This window comes from Carcharodon carcharias, chromosome 7 (assembly GCF_017639515.1).
Source record: "Carcharodon carcharias isolate sCarCar2 chromosome 7, sCarCar2.pri, whole genome shotgun sequence".
Taxonomy (NCBI): Eukaryota; Metazoa; Chordata; class Chondrichthyes; order Lamniformes; family Lamnidae; genus Carcharodon; species Carcharodon carcharias.
Window position 1 is genome coordinate 119403202 of NC_054473.1, and position 17098 is coordinate 119420299.

General features: G+C 42.7%; 1 protein-coding gene across 3 annotated transcripts in view; it reads right to left on the minus strand.

Annotated features, from left to right (window-relative positions):
- wdr59 (WD repeat domain 59) overlaps positions 1–11893 on the minus strand; it is an 89766-nt gene extending 77873 nt beyond the window's left edge. Inside the window, exons 1-3 of one of the 3 annotated variants that reach the window (XM_041191436.1) lie at positions 11866–11893; positions 1761–1810; positions 215–350 (exon numbers count right to left, since the gene is read on the minus strand). In XM_041191436.1, the coding sequence (XP_041047370.1) occupies positions 215–350; positions 1761–1801 (177 nt within the window). In that variant the 5' untranslated portion in view covers positions 1802–1810; positions 11866–11893. Of the gene's footprint in view, positions 1–214; positions 351–1760; positions 1811–11540; positions 11814–11865 lie in introns of those variants that run through there. The other 2 variants (XM_041191435.1, XM_041191437.1) reach the window with 2 other exon arrangements.
- Between the last annotated feature and the right edge of the window lie 5205 nt (positions 11894–17098).

Sequence of the window (17098 nt, forward strand, 5' to 3'; positions counted from 1 at the left end):
AACATTATCTAATACGTTGCCAAAGACTCTAAGCTATCTCTCTCAGAATCTGTTTAACAAGCTTTGTATTTCCAACATTTCACATTTGAAACCTCCAATGTTTATAGTTTTTCCTTTTCATCTCAATAATAAAGATGAAGGCAGTTTGTGAAACTTCTATCTTTACTCCCACATGCCAGGATTCCCAATGAGTTAAACCTGATTTAATACTTACTGAAGCTGCAAAATAGTGGGAGGAAGTCTCATGTGGGTTCCACTGCACTGCACCAATGTCCCATTTGCTCTGTCTTGCAATCTTTCTTGGTACTTCTGAGGGAGCATCTAAGTTTATAACATACAAGAAACGGCGCCTGTAAAGAAATAAACATTGGCAGTGACATACCAATACTGCTGCATCTACAAAAAGACAGCTTTCTCCACCTCTACACACCATCCCAATCAATAATGAAAAGCTGTTCCTAATATATTCTAATGAGCATAATTGCATGCAAGTATAGTGACTGAAAATATAGAAAGCAGGTTCCTGCTCTTGCTGAAAACTTAAACAGGAAATGTTTCATCTTTCCAGCACAAAGTGCCCTCTCCTGTCTTCACTGTGAAGTTGTTGAACATTGCCTTGTGCTCCCGATTTCCCCACACATTGCTCTGGTAGCCTGTGCAGAAGCACCCTGCAGATTCAAGCAGCTCTGAACACAGAGGCAGAAATGGAAGAGGAATGTCACTCAGCTTTGAGTGGTTGCATCAGAGAGGCAATGTAAGCAAGGATTGCTGGGGAGCACCCATCTGATCACAACGGGATGAAAGGAGTCTGGGGAATTCTTATTCAGCACAGATCCAGGGCACACAACCACTCAAAATTCAACACAACTTGGTCCGCAATTTTTAATCATAATCAGATAGGGGTGGTTGGGGGGGCGGGGGGGCCATGAGTTATGAAGTAGTGAAATCGACACAATATAATAGGGGGTACTTGCAGATTTCAATAAAACTAGATTGGATGAGGTGGGTACCTTCAGTGTACAAGGACCATTCCAACCCTTAAGAGTACTAAAGATAAATCCTTAAAAATCTACATCATCTCCCATGCCCATACAGATTGAGGAACAGCAATAGATCTTGCTTCACACAATACAATGACTCTGCTTATGGGTACATCAGGGAGCATTTCCTTCATAAAATTTGGAAATGGGCTGAATACCATGCCAGAGGTACTCCTGCTGGGAGACAACTTCTCCACGATCATCTCTATCTGGCAGTTTTATTGCATAAAATGAAACAGCTGAAGGACTGCAAAACACCAGTGATGGTAGTGATTTTCTCCCAAAAGGAGACACTCAGCTATCAATATTGTTTCTCGCAGCACTGATTTCCCATTCAGTCAAAGGTCAGCAATCCCTCAGTATGAAATGGCTTTGTCGTAAAACTACTGAATCACAGAGTACATTACCTGAAGCAAAAGCAGAAAGCGCAATAAACTAGCACTTTTGTTTCAGTGTTCAGAGGATAAGCAGTCTAAATAGAGCCTCCCTCCCCATTTTCTAATTTATACAAGGCTGAAGGTTTGGATCAACTATGACTCTTAATCATAGCAGGAACAGTAGCAAACTTGTAATCTACAGGATGATGCAGAGTCTTGTGCTTCTGCACATTCCCCATCACAGAAAATAAGCTGGTGGGCAATAAAGCTGGGGATAAATTAATGGATGGAAACTAACACCTGGTTTACGCTTGGTACTACCCATCCCTGAACAGCTGCTTACCCAGAGAGCACTGCAAGCTGGCCATGGCAGTTCACAGACATCGCAGTTGCCTAGTATTAAAATAAATAACAAATTAACATTTTAAATAAACATGCATCAAAAGACTTCGTTGTACAACATAAATATGGAAGCAATTGATCAGCTTTTAATGTTGAAATTGTTTCATCTTTGCGGATTGACACTTTGCTGGTCAACAGCTGGTCTTGCAAATTAATGCAACCTGGATAACCAACTGCAAGAGAGCAGTATAAAGAGTAGCACCACACATAATAGCTTTAAAAGCATGCATGTGGTTCTGTACTAAATCTGCTGCTATCATCCTGGTTATATAAAGAGCTTGTGCAATGGTTACAATTAATGGTATATTTTGACTCAAGGAGCAGACACTTGAGGAAGGGATTGAGGGAGACATGGTTCCCAGTTAACACCTTGTTGTTATGGATTAATGTCCACTCTCTTGCCTGGGCCATATCCAGGAATTGTTCTCTTACCCAAACTCTTCAAACATGGTTCTGACTCTATTTGCAATATCCTGAAGGACATATCTACCAGACAGGGCGTGCCTCACCCTCGCCAATCTACCAATTCCAGATACATCTGTTCATGACCATTTTGAGAGGAATGACCACTGCTAATCCTTGTGGAAACCAAGACCCTTCTGTACACTAAGGACACCCTTCGTCGTGCTGCTTGGCATTACCACTATGCTAAATGGGATGGGTTCAAAACAGATCTAACACCTCAAAAATTAGGCAACCATGAGGCACTGTGGGCCATTAGTAGCCGCAGAACCATATTCAACTACACCTGTGACCTCATGGCCTGGCATATCCCTCATTTTACCATTAATATCAAGCCAGGAAATCAACCCTGGTTCAATGAGGACAGCAGGAGGGCATATCAAGAGCAGCACTAGGTATACCAAAAAATGAGATGCCAACCTATGAAGCTACAATACAGGATTAAATGGATGCAAAACAGCATGCAACAGACAGAGCAAAGCAATCCCACAAAGAATCATATCAAAACTCTACAGTCGTGCCACAGCCAGTCGTGAATGGTGGTGGACAATTAAACAATAAACTGGAGGAGGAAGCTTCACAAAGATCTCCATCCTCAACGATAGGAAAGTCCTGCACATCAGTGCAAAAGACAAAGCTGGAGTATTTACAACTATCTTCAGCCAGAAATACCAAATGAATGATCCATCTCAGCCTTCACCTTAGATCCTCAGCATCACAGATACCAGTCCTCAGCCAATTCAATTCATTCCAACTGAAATCAAGAACCAGTTAAAGTCACAGGGCCCTGACAACATCCCAATGGTACTGAAGACTTGTGCTCCAGAACTAGCTGCACCCTTAGCCAAGCTGTCCCAGTACTGCTACAACACAGGGATCTCCCCGTCATTGTTTACATTTGCCCAGGTATGCCTTGTTAAAAACAGCAAAACAAATCCAATCCAGCCAACTACTGCCCCATCAGTATACTCTCAAATGATCAAAGTGATGAAAGGAGTCATCAACAGTGCTATCAAGCAGCACTTAATAAGCAATAGCTGCTCACTGAAGCTCAATACTGCTAAGCATTGGCTCCAGTCCTTATTACGGTCTTGGTCTAAACATGGACAAAAGAACTGAATTCCAGAAGTAAGGTGAGGGGGACTGCACTTGACATGAAGGTAGCACAGAGTGTCACATCAAGGGGATGTAGCAAAAATTGAAGTCAATGGGAATCAAAGGGAAAAGTCTCCACTGGTTGGGATCATACCTAGCATGAAGGAAGATGGTTGTGAATGTTGAAAGCCAATCAACTCAGCCCGAGGACATTGCTGCAGGAGTCCTTCAGGATCATGACCTCAGCCAATGCATCTTCAGCTGCTTCAATAACCTTGCATCCATAAGTCAGAAATAGGGGTTTTCGCTGATCATTTCAGTGTTCATTTACAGCTCCTCAGATGCTTAAGCTGTCTGTGCCCACATGCAGCAAGGCCTGGACAACATTACAAGCATGGGCTTGTAATTGGCAAGTAACATGCATGCCACACAAGTGCCAGGCAATGACCATATCCAAGAGAGAATCTAATCATCTCCATTGACATTCAACAGTATTACCATCACTGAATCCTCCACAATCAACACCACAGGCATCACCTACTGACTCCCCAAAGCCTGTTCTCTATCAACAAGGCACAAATCAGGAGTGCAATGGAATACTCTGCACTTGCCTGGGTGATTCAGCTCCAAGAACACTCAAGAAGCTTGACACCATCCAGGACAAGACAACCCGCTTGTTTGACACCCATTCACCGCTTTAAACATTCACTCCCTCCACTACCAGCACGCAGTGAGTACCATCTACAAGATGCAATGCAGCAATATGTTGTCTCCTTCAACACCTTCCAAACCTGCAACCTCTAGAAGGACATGGACAGCAGACACATGGGAACACCACCACCTGCAAGTTCTCCTCCAAGTCACACACCACCCTGACTTGCAACATTCCATCACTGTCTCTCGGTCAAAAATTTCGAATTCCCTTCCTAACAGTACTGTTTGTATACCTATGTCACATATACCTACGCTGCAGCATTTCAAGGTAGCAGCTCACCGCCACCTTCTCAAGAACTTTAAGTAATGGGCAACAAATGCTGGCCTTTCAGCAACACTCATTCCATGAATAATTTTTTTAAAATTATGCTCAGCTTGGATGCCCACTTTTACCTAGATCTGATTTTATATTTGTTGATCTGTGATTCTGTACAGTAACTGATTTAAGTTGGAGTTCAAAGTCACCAGCCAACATTGTGCTGCTTTGATTTAGTTAGATGGGTGTATGGACAGTTAAACCATGGTAATGCACATTCAATTGTTTGCAACCCTCAATATACTCATTGAAGGAGCAAGCTGAACACAGCAATGTATAAACTAGATCATATTCCTGTGCAAACTGTCCTGATAGAATCATAGAATAGTACAGCACAGGTGGCCACCATTTGGCTCATCAAATCTGCACCAACTTTTTCAATTAGTTTCTCTCCCTTGCTCTTTTTCCCTATACCCTTGCGTTTTTTCCTCCAAATACTTATTCAATTCTCTGACGCTCGAATAAGAATAATGTACTCAAGCATTTTTTTTTAAATATATCACTGCCAATCATAAATCCATAAGAATTTCCAATCAAGCACAAGTGATCCTATTTGTTCTGTTTTGTGCACTTACAGAATATGGTCAACTTTCATCTGTATTTATAGTGTGTGCATGTGCTACAAATCACTGGGTGTCTGAAGTGCCATGGCAACATGCATTGTTACATACATTTTGTAGTCTGGCGTTATGGATAGTGATGGTTGAGGATCCAACTTTCTTTCCATCACACGGTTGACCAGGAATCTCTCCCACTCTTACCATCTGCCATTGGAGTGTTTTGGAAGGATTTGCAGGTTGATAATCATCCTGTTTGACCGCATAATGAATGCGCCTTCCATGGCCATCAAGTCCTGAGGTGAGACTCAAACCCAGAACTTCTGGCTCAGAGGCAAGGGCACTACTGACTGTACCACAAGACCTCCTACATTTGCAGCAATCCAAATCAATTTGTACGAGGAGTTCAGTGCAGTGTTTGCAGTTACTGAGTATCTGAAAAATCCAAACACCACAACCATTTTATCCAACTGTCTTGACATTTCATAGGTGCCTAATCTTGGCAAAGTGGATCCAACATTTAAAGAATTTAACCCACAGCCTTTATCTGGAGGTTTGTACATCACATCCCGATGGAGAAGGTCCATGTTTGATCCCCAGGTAAAGAGATAGATGGCTTGGGTGCCTTTTGCGGCAGGGCTGGGGTATATGGCAGGTCTGTGCCATCTACAATAATACCTTGCACCTGATGACCAGGTTCTTCTCTGCAATCGCCCCCAAATTCCCAGTTTCTGTTTTACTTTAGCTAAAAGCTCCTCCCCGTTCTTGCCGCATACCCTAGCCTCTCCAAATTATTGTTTCCACAACAACCTTCGAGGCAGTTGGCAGCTAGGAATCAAGGTTAGAGTAAGGGTGGGAACACAGATATAGCTCTAAACACAGAGGGTGATGAATGTATGGAGCAGGCTACACAGACAGATAATGGAAATATATAGCACAGTCTAATTCAAGAGGGCACTGGAATTTACCGGTGGCAGAAGCAGAACTCTAAAAGATAGACTATGCAAGGCATAAGAGTGGCCAAAGACAAAAAGGTCTGAAAATTTGAGGCTGAAAAAAAAGGTCTGGAAATTCTTTGTGACAAGGAATCAAGTACACATTGTAGAGCAAAGCAACAAAGTCGCTGAGGGACTGGAAAATTATAACATTGTTTATGATTTGTTCTGCAGCAAAGTGCAAATACAAGTGGGTAAAAACATTAGTTCTCCCTTTGTTTACCTTCTCCTACTGTCAAGATTGTGGGCCAATGCATCTGTATAAATTCAAAGTGATCTCAACATTTCAACATGTCAGCTTTTCATGCAGTTCATACATGTAATACAGTAACAACAGAACATGACCTTGCTGGATTACATACATCATTGGCAAGTAAGCTTCAGCAAGGAGCAAGGTGTCACCACCCATGCGCTAAGGTTGCCATCTGAGAAGGCTCTGTTCATCACCTATGAGGACAAGGTGATTTAGTCCCAGTCATTCAAAGTGGTTAATTTGAGGAGTGCAGGGTCCCTAGTATTTCCTATCCCATTTGGATTCTAAATAAACTTCCAAATTTACAAACACAAAACTAAGATCAGATTCATCTCAAATTCCAACTATTTGATCCAGTGAAACAGAAATCAGACAAGCATAAGCCATTATGTAAAGTTATAACAGGTCTAATGAATTTTTGCATGGTTAATGACTTCTCTTCTCATTTGTCAATACCTCCCCACCCACCACCACCACAGCCTTGTTAACTTAAAAGGTAGCAGTCAAAGTCCCAAAGGCTGAGCAACCTGTCCACTGGTCTCAAAAGTCAGCAAGTTCAAGTTCAAGTTCAATTGCTCATCTGTGCTGCTCAGACAGATCTTGACAGATTCAGTGGAACTATGCTGCAGCCAAGAATCAACACATTTAATTTGATGAAACACCCTGGGAATGAGAGTAGCCACATTCCGCAACAGAATATCATCTCTCACTTAGGATTTTAAATACCACGAGGCCAATCATAGTCTCATGCTCAAAAGATGGTGCATGGGATTGCCTTAAACAAAGAGAGGGGTCCCTAGCATTGCCATGATAATCCCTGTCAGGTTCCCACCCTCGAACACAGAAAGCTTTGCGCATCCAGAGCAGCAGCTGGCCTGGTACAGACCCCCACCCTAATCTGTCCACGGTTTGCAGACTATCACTGAATGCTGCATCTTAAACACAGTGCATTGATGTTGAGTCCTTTTCTACATAAATTAAACCATGAGCTACTTTCACACTCCTTGTTGACACGGCCTCGACACCACTTGAATCTGCTTTGATGACACCCATGAAGTCATTTTTGGTCCAGGCAGCCCCCCTCAGGCCTGCTCCTGATCTTGTTACTGGCATGGATTTTCTGGGTTTCTAAGACTCTCTCCTCCCTGCTTTGGCCACGTTGGAAGCAGAGGCAGAAGGGCTGCCGGAGGCCCCACTGCAAGCCCACCTCCTCTTTTTCCTTGTTCTGCTTCTTCTCTTCAGCCTCCCAGAAGATGTTGAACAGGTCGGACTTAACATCCAGCAGTTTGTTGAAGTGATAGGTGACAGCACAGCCGAAAATCTCCTGCATGACGGCAGCAGATTCAGCCAGAATAATTGCTCCTCAACCTCCAATCACAGATTATGTCTCTGGAAGAGCAGGAATGAAGGAACCTATGATTGGAAGAGCTGGGCCAGTAAGAATGGAAGAGACAGAATCCATGACTGGAGAAGCAGCTCCTCAGAGATTCTCATCTCTCCTACATTTGCTACTCCTCCAATCACAACTCTACATTTGTATTATTCTCCCACTCTGACTGGCACTTGCACTTTCAATGGTTCTGCCCCATTTGGTCTACAGAGGCAGAGGTCTGAGACTAATTTAAAACGGTGGAGTTCCAAAAAGCCAAGGATTTCTCATCGTTGAGCGTAGTTTTTTTTCAAACTTTGGGACTGACTAGATGTGAAGCCAAGGTCTAGTCCAATCCAATAATTGATACACATGCAACTCCTACCTATTATATAATTAGGAAAATTCCAGACTGAATTCTCATTCTGTACAAAGTTAGCTAGTACCAACCAGGCCAAAGATACTAGCCTTCAAAATAACCTGGGCTAGGAAGGGATTCTACTCAGGAACACTGCACAGGATATTGGTTAATGACAGGATAATACTCTGCTTTGTTGACAATCCCTGCATCCCAATCATTGAATAATCCACCAAGATCCATACTATAATTGTGGTCACCTGGGAAAGATATCAATAAAATGTTATAAAGTTTTCAAGAGAGAGCCAAAAAAATTTTTCTCCCCTAACAGAAAAATCATCTACATGCCTTGATTCAAATATCCTATACCATACATATATATAAACCCTCTAAATTATTAATGAAGTATATCATACAAACAAGGCACATTTAATACTATGATCACAAAAATACAATAAGATCATTACTGACAATGCAAACATACAATGGTTACAACACAGTCGGTGGCCTTTCGGCTCATCATTGTCCATGTTAGCTCTCTGCAAGAGCAACTCAGCAAGCCCTTCCCCCTGCCCATACCACAGAGAAAATTTACAACGCTATCAAGGTGCTTATTTAATTCCATTTTGAAAGCTACGATTGAATCGGCCTCCACCACACTCTCAGGCAGTGCCTTCCAAGTCGGAACCACATGTTGCTTAAAAAAATGTTTTCTTTATGTCACCATTGGCTCTTTTTCCCATTCTCCTTAAAAATCACTTCATTGGCTCTAAAGTACTTTAAGACATTGGGTGATCATGAAAAATACAAGTCTTCCTTTATTTTAAATCAGTGTCCTCTGGTTTGTGATCCTTTCACCATTGGAAACAGTTCATCTCAGTCCATTTTATCATGATCCCTCATGATTTTGAGCACATTTATCAAATCTCCTCTCAACCTTTTTATTTTCTAAGAGAACAATCCCAGTTTCTCCATACTATCCACGTAATTAAAGTCCTGGAAATTCCTTATAAATTAAATTCCTGGAACCTTTCTCACTCTTTTTTTCTGCACCCTTTTTAAAGCCTTCACATCCTTCCTAAAGTATGGTGCCCAGAATTGAATGCAATACTCCAGTTAAGGCCAAACCAGTGTTTCACAAAGATTCATCATAACTCATTTGCTTTTGTACGCTCTACCTCTCGTCGAAGATCACATGTGCCTTTTTAAATTTCTCAACCTGTCCTGCCACCTTCAACAATTGGGCAAGAAACACACTGATCAAGAAAATTCCCCTGAATACACTTCAGAAACTCCCCTCCCTTTCTGCCCTTTACACTATTAACATCCTAGTCTATATTAGGATAATTAAGCACCCATTAAAACAACTCCATAGATGGAAGAACTAACTTCTCTTCAAATTTGCTCCTCTATATCTTTCCCACTAGTTGGTGGCCTATTGAATACACCCAGTCAAGTAATGACATCTCTATTAATTCTTAACTCTAATCAAATAGATTGTGTCATTCTGGGCACCACATTTTAGGAAGGATGTGAAAGCATTTGAGAGAGTGCAGAAAAGAATGTGCAGAAAAGAAACGAGTATGTATCCAGGATTGGGGAATTTCAGTTACACAAATAGATTAGAGAAGCAGGGATTTTTCTCCTTAACAGAAAGTTGAGACAAGTTTTGATTAAGGTTTTCAAAATCATGGGGGGTGTGGACAAAGTAGATAAATTGTTACCACTGGCAGAAAAGTTGAGAAATGGAGGACACCGATTTAAGGTGAATAGCAAAAGAACCAAATGTGATATGAGGAAAAATTAACATATGCAGTGAGTGGTTAGGATCTGGAATGCACTGCCCGAGAGTGTATTGGAGGCAGATTCAATCATGGCTTTCAAAAGGGAATTGGACAATTATCTGAAGAGGAAAAAAACGTACAGAGCAACAGGAAAAATAGCCAAGTTTCTCTTGCAAATGGCTGGCACAGACTCATTAGGCTAAATGGCCTCTTTCTGTGCTGCTACCATTCTATGTTCTTCACCTGCAGTTCACCAACCTTATTTACCACACCATATGTTTACATACATACTCTGCAACCCCATTTTAGGCTTTATTGCATTTCCTCTTATTCTGACCTTTCACTTAAACAGTGTGTGGACTCCATAACATTTTCTCAGGGTACACGTTAAGAAGCCATAAGTTAGCTCTCAAGTCAATTCCAAAGAACTTGAACTGTTTAACCCTGTTTATTTATCCACAGATGCTGCCAAACCTGCTAAGCTTTTCCAGCATTTTTTGTTTTTATTTCAGACCATCCACAGTATTTCACTTTTATTTTAGCTCCGTGGAAACACTAGCACAAGCCTCCACCACATTTCCAGGCAGTGCATTCCAGACCCGAAGCACTCATTTATGAAAAAGCTTTTTCTCACATCACATTTGCTTCTTTTGCAAATCACTTTAAATCTGTGCTCTCTCGTTCTTGATCCTTTTATGAACAGGAACAGCTTCTCCCGATCTACTCTGTCCAGCCCCTTCATGATTTTGAACACCTCTATCAAATCTCGTCTTAGTGACCTTCTCTCCAAGAAGAATAGTCCCAACCTCTCCAGTCTACCCTCATAACTGAAGTTTCTCATCCCTGGAACCATTCTTGTAAACCTCTTCTGTACTCTCTCAAACGTGTTCACATCCTTCCTATACTGTGGTGCCCAGAACCATACACAATACTCCAGCTGAAGTCTTATATAAATTCAGCATAACATCCCTGCACTTGTACTCTATGCTCCTATTAATAAAGCCCAGGATATTATATGCTTAATCAACTACTCTCTCCACCTGTCCTGCCATCTTCAATGATCTATGCACATATATACCCAGGTATTTCTGCTCCTGCACCCCCTTCAAAATTTCACCCCTTATTTTATATTGTCTGCCCATATTCTTCCTACCAAAATGTATCACCTCACACTACTCCACTTTGAACTTCATCTGCTACCACTCTGCCCACTCCAACAACTTGTCTATGTCTTCTTGAAGTTCCACACCATCCTCCTCACAGGTCACAACATGCCCAAGCTTCATATTGTCTGCAAACTATGAATTGTCCCCTGCACACCAAGATCTAGGTCATTAATAGGTATCAGGAAAAACAAGGGTCCCAATACCAAGCTCTGGGGGAACTCCGCTACAAATCTTTCTCCAGCCTGAAAAATATCCATTGACCATTGTTTTCTGCTTTCTATTTTTCAGCCAATTTTGTATCCACGTTGCTACTGTCCCTTTTAGTCCATGAGCAATAAATACTCTAAATCAGCATCTTTCGTCAATATATATGAAAATGCACAGGGATAACTTCAATAATCCAAGTTCCAAATCGTAACCAAAAACAGAAGTGCTGTTTGCAGAATAGTTTGAAATTAGGTGACCCCACAATAAGAGGATTGCTTCTTTCAGGAAGGGGGAAAAAGTGTTGACCCCGCGCATGCGTGCTCTCGTTGCCTGGGCCAACCTGAGACAAATCCTCCGGCTCTGGCGGCCCTCGTCCGCGCAGCGCTCATTCTCCAAACGCGATCCCTGAGCCCCATGCAGCCGCAAATGCTTAGCATGGAGTTACCTGCGAGTCCCTGACCTCCACCACCAAATTCTCACTGCTCCAGCGAGCCGCCATGTCATCAATGGAGCCAGCGACCAACAACAATGCATCATCACGCTGTACGTAACGTCTGACGTCAGCCGCAACCTAACGTGTTCCGCCTCGGCTGGGCCTCTTCGTCAGCGAAGTATTTTCGGTAGCCTTCGTATTATTAATCAGTGACAGTGTATAAACATATTAGTCTTCGGTTAAACATTCATTTCATGCTCAATTTGAATATTTTCATCGACGTATTTTTCGTTGACAATGTAAACAGAGTAATGTTGGCTTATGCTGAGCCACTTACATCGCAGTCACATTATCCCAGGATGGCACCATTGGTTGTCCGATTTTGTAGTGTTGTCTGATATCCATGTCACTCGCCACAAGGGGGAAACATGTGGCAAATTGATGCTGTTCTCAATGTGTTCAAGTTGCGGCAGCTGTTATGTGTACGGGTGTTCTTGTTTGACTGCTATTTGTCGTCAGTCTCTATTTGAACAAGGAAGAACCAACCATGTTGCTGCTAAGCAGGAGTCACATATCAGTCAAAAGGGTTTTGCAATCCAACTGTTCTGCAAAGTAAGCCTGCTATACACACTTTCAAAGGGTGGTGACGATCTATTATCTGAGATATTCAGTTCCTGACAGTTTATTTCAAAGATAAAAACAAAAAAACTGCGGATGCTGGAAATCCAAAACAAAAACAGAATTACCTGGAAAAACTCAGCAGGTCTGGCAGCATCGGCGGAGAATTGTTGACCTTTCGAGTCCTCATGACCCTTCGACAGAACTTGAGTTCGAGTCCAAGAAAGAGTTGAAATATAAGCTGGTTTAAGGTGTGGTGGGGGGTGGGGAGGGGGGCGGCGGGGGAGAGAGAGAAGTGGAGGGGGGTGGTGTGGTTGTAGGCAAAAGCAATGATAGAAGCAGATCATCAAAAGATGTCATTAACAACAGGACAAAAGAACACATAGGTGTTAAAGTTGGTGATATTATCTAAACGAATGCGCTAATTAAGAATGGATGGTAGGGCACTCAAGGTATAGCTCTATTGGGGGTGGGGGGAGCATAAAAGATTTAAAATATTTGAAAATAATGGAAATAGGTGGGAAAAGAAAAATCTATATAATTTATTGGAAAAAAACAAAAGGTAGGGGGAAACAGAAAGGGGGTGGGGATGGATGGGGGAGCTCAAGACCTAAAGTTGTTGAATTCAATATTCAGTCCGGAAGGCTGTAAAGTGCCTAGTCGGAAGATGAGGTGTTGTTCCTCCAGTTTGCGTTGGGCTTCACTGGAACAATACAGCAAGCCAAGGACAGACATGTGGGCAAGAGAGCAGGGTGGAGTGTTAAAATGGCAAGCGACAGGGAGGTTTGAGTCATTCTTGCGGACAGACCGCAGGTGTTCTGCAAAGCGGTCGCCCAGTTTACGTTTGGTCTCTCCAATGTAGAGGAGACCACATTGGGAGCAATGAATGCAGTAGACTAAGTTGGGGGAGATGCAAGTGAAATGCTGCTTCACTTGAAAAGAGCGTTTGGGCCCTTGGACAGTGAGGAGAGAGGATGTGAAGGGCCAGGTGTTGCATCTTTTGCGTGGGCATGGGTGGTGCCATAGGAGGGGGTTGAGGAGTAGGGGGTGATGGAGAAGTGGACCAGGGTGTCCCGGAGGGAGCGATCCCTACGGAATGCCGATAGGGGGGGTGAAGGGAAGATGTGTTTGGTGGTGGCATCATCCTGAAGTTGGCGGAAATAGCGGAGGATGATCCTTTGAATGCGGAGGCTGGTGGGGTGATAAGTGAGGACAAGGGGGACCCTATCATCCGCCTTCACACCTTCTCCTCCCTCCCAGAAACATGATAGGGTCCCCCTTGTCCTCACTTATCACTCCACCAGCTTCCGCATTCAAAGGATCATCCTCCACCAACTCCAGCATGATGCCACCACCAAACACATCTTCCCTTCACCCCCCCATCGGCATTCTGTAGGGATCACTCCCTCCGGGACACCCTGGTCCACTCCCCCATCACCTCCTACTCCTCAACCCCCTCCTATGGCACCACCCCATGCCCACGCAAAAGATGCAACACCTACCCCTTCACTTCCTCTCTCCACACTGTCCTAGGGCCCAAACACTCTTTTCAAGTGAAGCAGCATTTCACTTGCATCTCCCCCAACTTAGTCTACTGCATCGTTGCTCCCAATGTGGTCTCCTCTACATTGGAGAGACCAAACGTAAACTGGGCCACTGCTTTGCAGAACACCTGTGGTCTGTCCGCAAGAATGACCCAAACCTCCCTGTCGCTTGCCATTTTAACACTCCACCCTGCTCTCTTGCCCACATGTCTGTCCTTGGCTTGCTGCATTGTTCCAGTGAAGCCCAATGCAAACTGGAGGAACAACATCTCATCTTCCGACTAGGTACTTTACAGCCTTCCAGACTGAATATTGAATTCAACAACTTTAGGTCTTGAGCTCCCCCCTCCATCCCCACCCCCTTTCTGTTTCCCCCTTCCTTTTGTTTTTTTCCAATAAATTACATAGATTTTTCTTTTCCCACCTATTTCCATTATTTTGAAATATTTTAAATCTTTTATGCTCCCCCCACCCCCACTAGAGCTATACCTTGAGTGCCCTACCATCCATTCTTAATTAGCGCATTCGTTTAGATAATATCGCCCACTTTAACACCTATGTGTTCTTTTGTCCTGTTGTTTATGACATCTTTTGATGATCTGCTTCTATCACTGCTTTTGCCTACAACCACACCACCCCCCTCCACTTCTCTCTCTCTCTCTCTCTCTCTCTCTCCCCCCCCCGCCCCCCCAACACCTTAAACCAGCTTATATTTCAACTCTTTCTTGGACTCGAACTCAAATTCTGTCGAAGGGTCATGAGGACTCGAAACGTCAACTCTTTTCTTCTCCGCCGATGCTGCCAGACCTGCTGAGTTTTTCCAGGTCATTCTGTTTTTGTTCTTCAAGAGTAAACTGTTTTGAAATCATCTGAATCCCTACATTAGGAGATGAGAGGAGGACAAAGAATTGACAAATCTCTACATTTTGGTTTCTGCACTCTGACTCTCGTTTATCAGAATATTGTTCACATGTCTGGTTTCCCAGGACCTGGAAACAAGAAAAATAGACCATGATTTGTTACCTTCTCCATTCCTTTAGGTCTGTATGGAGGACCACTCTGAAGTGTTGTGAAATTAGGACGATATTCAGAAGGACGGTGGTCCAATTTATCTCAAAATTTTCTTGGGGAATCTAATGACTCAGGGTTCATTAATTGAAGAACTTGATTGTAACTGGCAGTTGGTGGTTTTCACAAAATAGTTAAGGTGCTTGAGTGACAAAACATGGCAGCATGCATGGTTGCCAACAACGGTTGAAATGTGCAATTTTGGCAAGCTGGGGCCGTGCAGCAACACCCGAACGTGTTCAGCCTTCATCTTAATAGATCTGTTGCAACACGCAATTGAAAGGAATAGGGCATTATAGGCATACAAAGAGATATTACAGGAAGTTTGCCATGAGCCAGAGGTCTTTTAAATGTCCGGACGCTGTGTCCGAAAATGGCAGGCAACAGAGCGTAAACAAGACAAAAATCAGAGTATGGAACTTGGAAGTATTGTGAACTGTGAGGAAGATAGTATAGAACTTCAAAAGGACATGGACTGGTGGGTGGAATGGACAGACAGATGCCAAATGAAATTTAATGCAGTGAAGTGATTCGTTTCAGTAGGGAGAACAGAGAGACAATATGAGATAAAGGGTATAATTCTAAAAGGTGTGCAGGAACAAAGGACCTGGGTGTATTTGTGAATCAATCATTGAAGGTGGCAGAACAAGTTGGGAGAATGGTTAATAAAGCATATGGCAGCCTGGGCTTTTTCAATAGGGGCGTAGAGTACAAAAGCAAGCAAGTTATGTTAAACCTGTATAAAAGGCAGATTTGGCTTCAACTGGAGGATTGTGAGCAGTTCTAGGAACCATACTGTGGGAAATATGTGAAAGCATTAGAGAGAGTGCAGAAAAGATGAGGAATTTCAATTATGAAGTAGATTGGAGAAGTTGGAACTATTCTCCTTGGAGAAGAGCAGGTTGAGAGGAGATTTGGTGGAGGTATTCAAAATCATGAGGAGTCTGGACAGAGTAGATTAAGAGAAACTTCACATTGGTGAAAGGATCAAGAACCAGAAAACACAGATTTAAGCTAAAACAAAAACAGAATTACCTGGAAAAACTCAGCAGGTCTGGCAGCATCGGCGGAGAAGAAAAGAGTTGACGTTTCAAGTCCTCATGACCCTTCGACAGAACTTGAGTTCGAGTCCAAGAAAGAGTTGAAATATAAGCTGGTTTAAGGTGTGTGTGTGGGAGGCGGAGAGATAGAGAGAGAGAGGTGGAGGTGGGGGGGGGGTGTGGTTGTAGGGACAAACAAGCAGTGATAGAAGCAGATCATCAAAAGATTTCAATGACAATAGTACAATAGAACACATAGGTGTTAAAGATTTAAGCTAATTGGCAAAAGAAACAATGGTGACATGAGGAAAAACAGATTCACGCAGTGAGCGATTCAGACCTGGAATGCACTCCCTGAGTGAGGCTGGTTCAATTAAGGCATTCAAGGGAATTGGATTATTATCTGAAAACAGCTGGGCTAGGGGAGAAGGTGGGGGAGCAGCAGAAGGTGAATTTCTCCTTCAGAGAGCCAACACAGACATGATCTCTTTCTGTGCTGTAACCATTCTATAATTCCATTGGAGGCACCCAAGTGCAGAACTTCTCACCAAAGAAAGGAGGAGTCCAGATTAACTGACAAAAAACATGGATGTGTACAGCCTGGTGAAAAGCCCAAGCTGATATAAGCAGCAAAAAAAACGGACTGAAGTTATACTCAAGCGAAGAACAGGGGTTAGTGGAGCAGGCACATTTATGAATAGAGCAAAGAGTGTCCAAAACAGCTAGGAGACAATTACCATAACACTATAAGGTGAGTAAGTTTGAATATAATTTTAAGAGCAGATGCAGAGAACATCAACATTGTAGGAATGGAGCACAGGATCCAGTAGATCATATTAAAAAAAACAATCAAGTAGGTTTAAATAGACCTGCCAGGATCAGTAAGAATCAATCTAAATGCAGGGATAGGCAACTTCAGTTCTGTGGAGAGACCAGAGAAGCTGGAATTGTTCTCAGTAAACCAGAGAATGTTAGGCGAGATTTAATCATGGGGTTTACAATTATGAAGGATTTAGATAGAATGAATGAGGAAAACTGTTCCCACTTAAAATGGGTGGGCCAATAACCAGAAGATACAGAGGTAAAATAATTGGCAGAAGAGCCAGAGATTTGTGGAGAATTTATTTTATATAATGCGTTGTTACACTCTGGAATGCATTGCCTGAAAATAATCTTCTGAAAAGCCTATTTTATATTTGTGGAATGTCAATTTTCGCCAGACTGAAAATAAATCCACATTTAAAAAACTATATTTTTATTTAAAAGTTTACTTATCTTTATTTTAATCTTAATCCAAGCA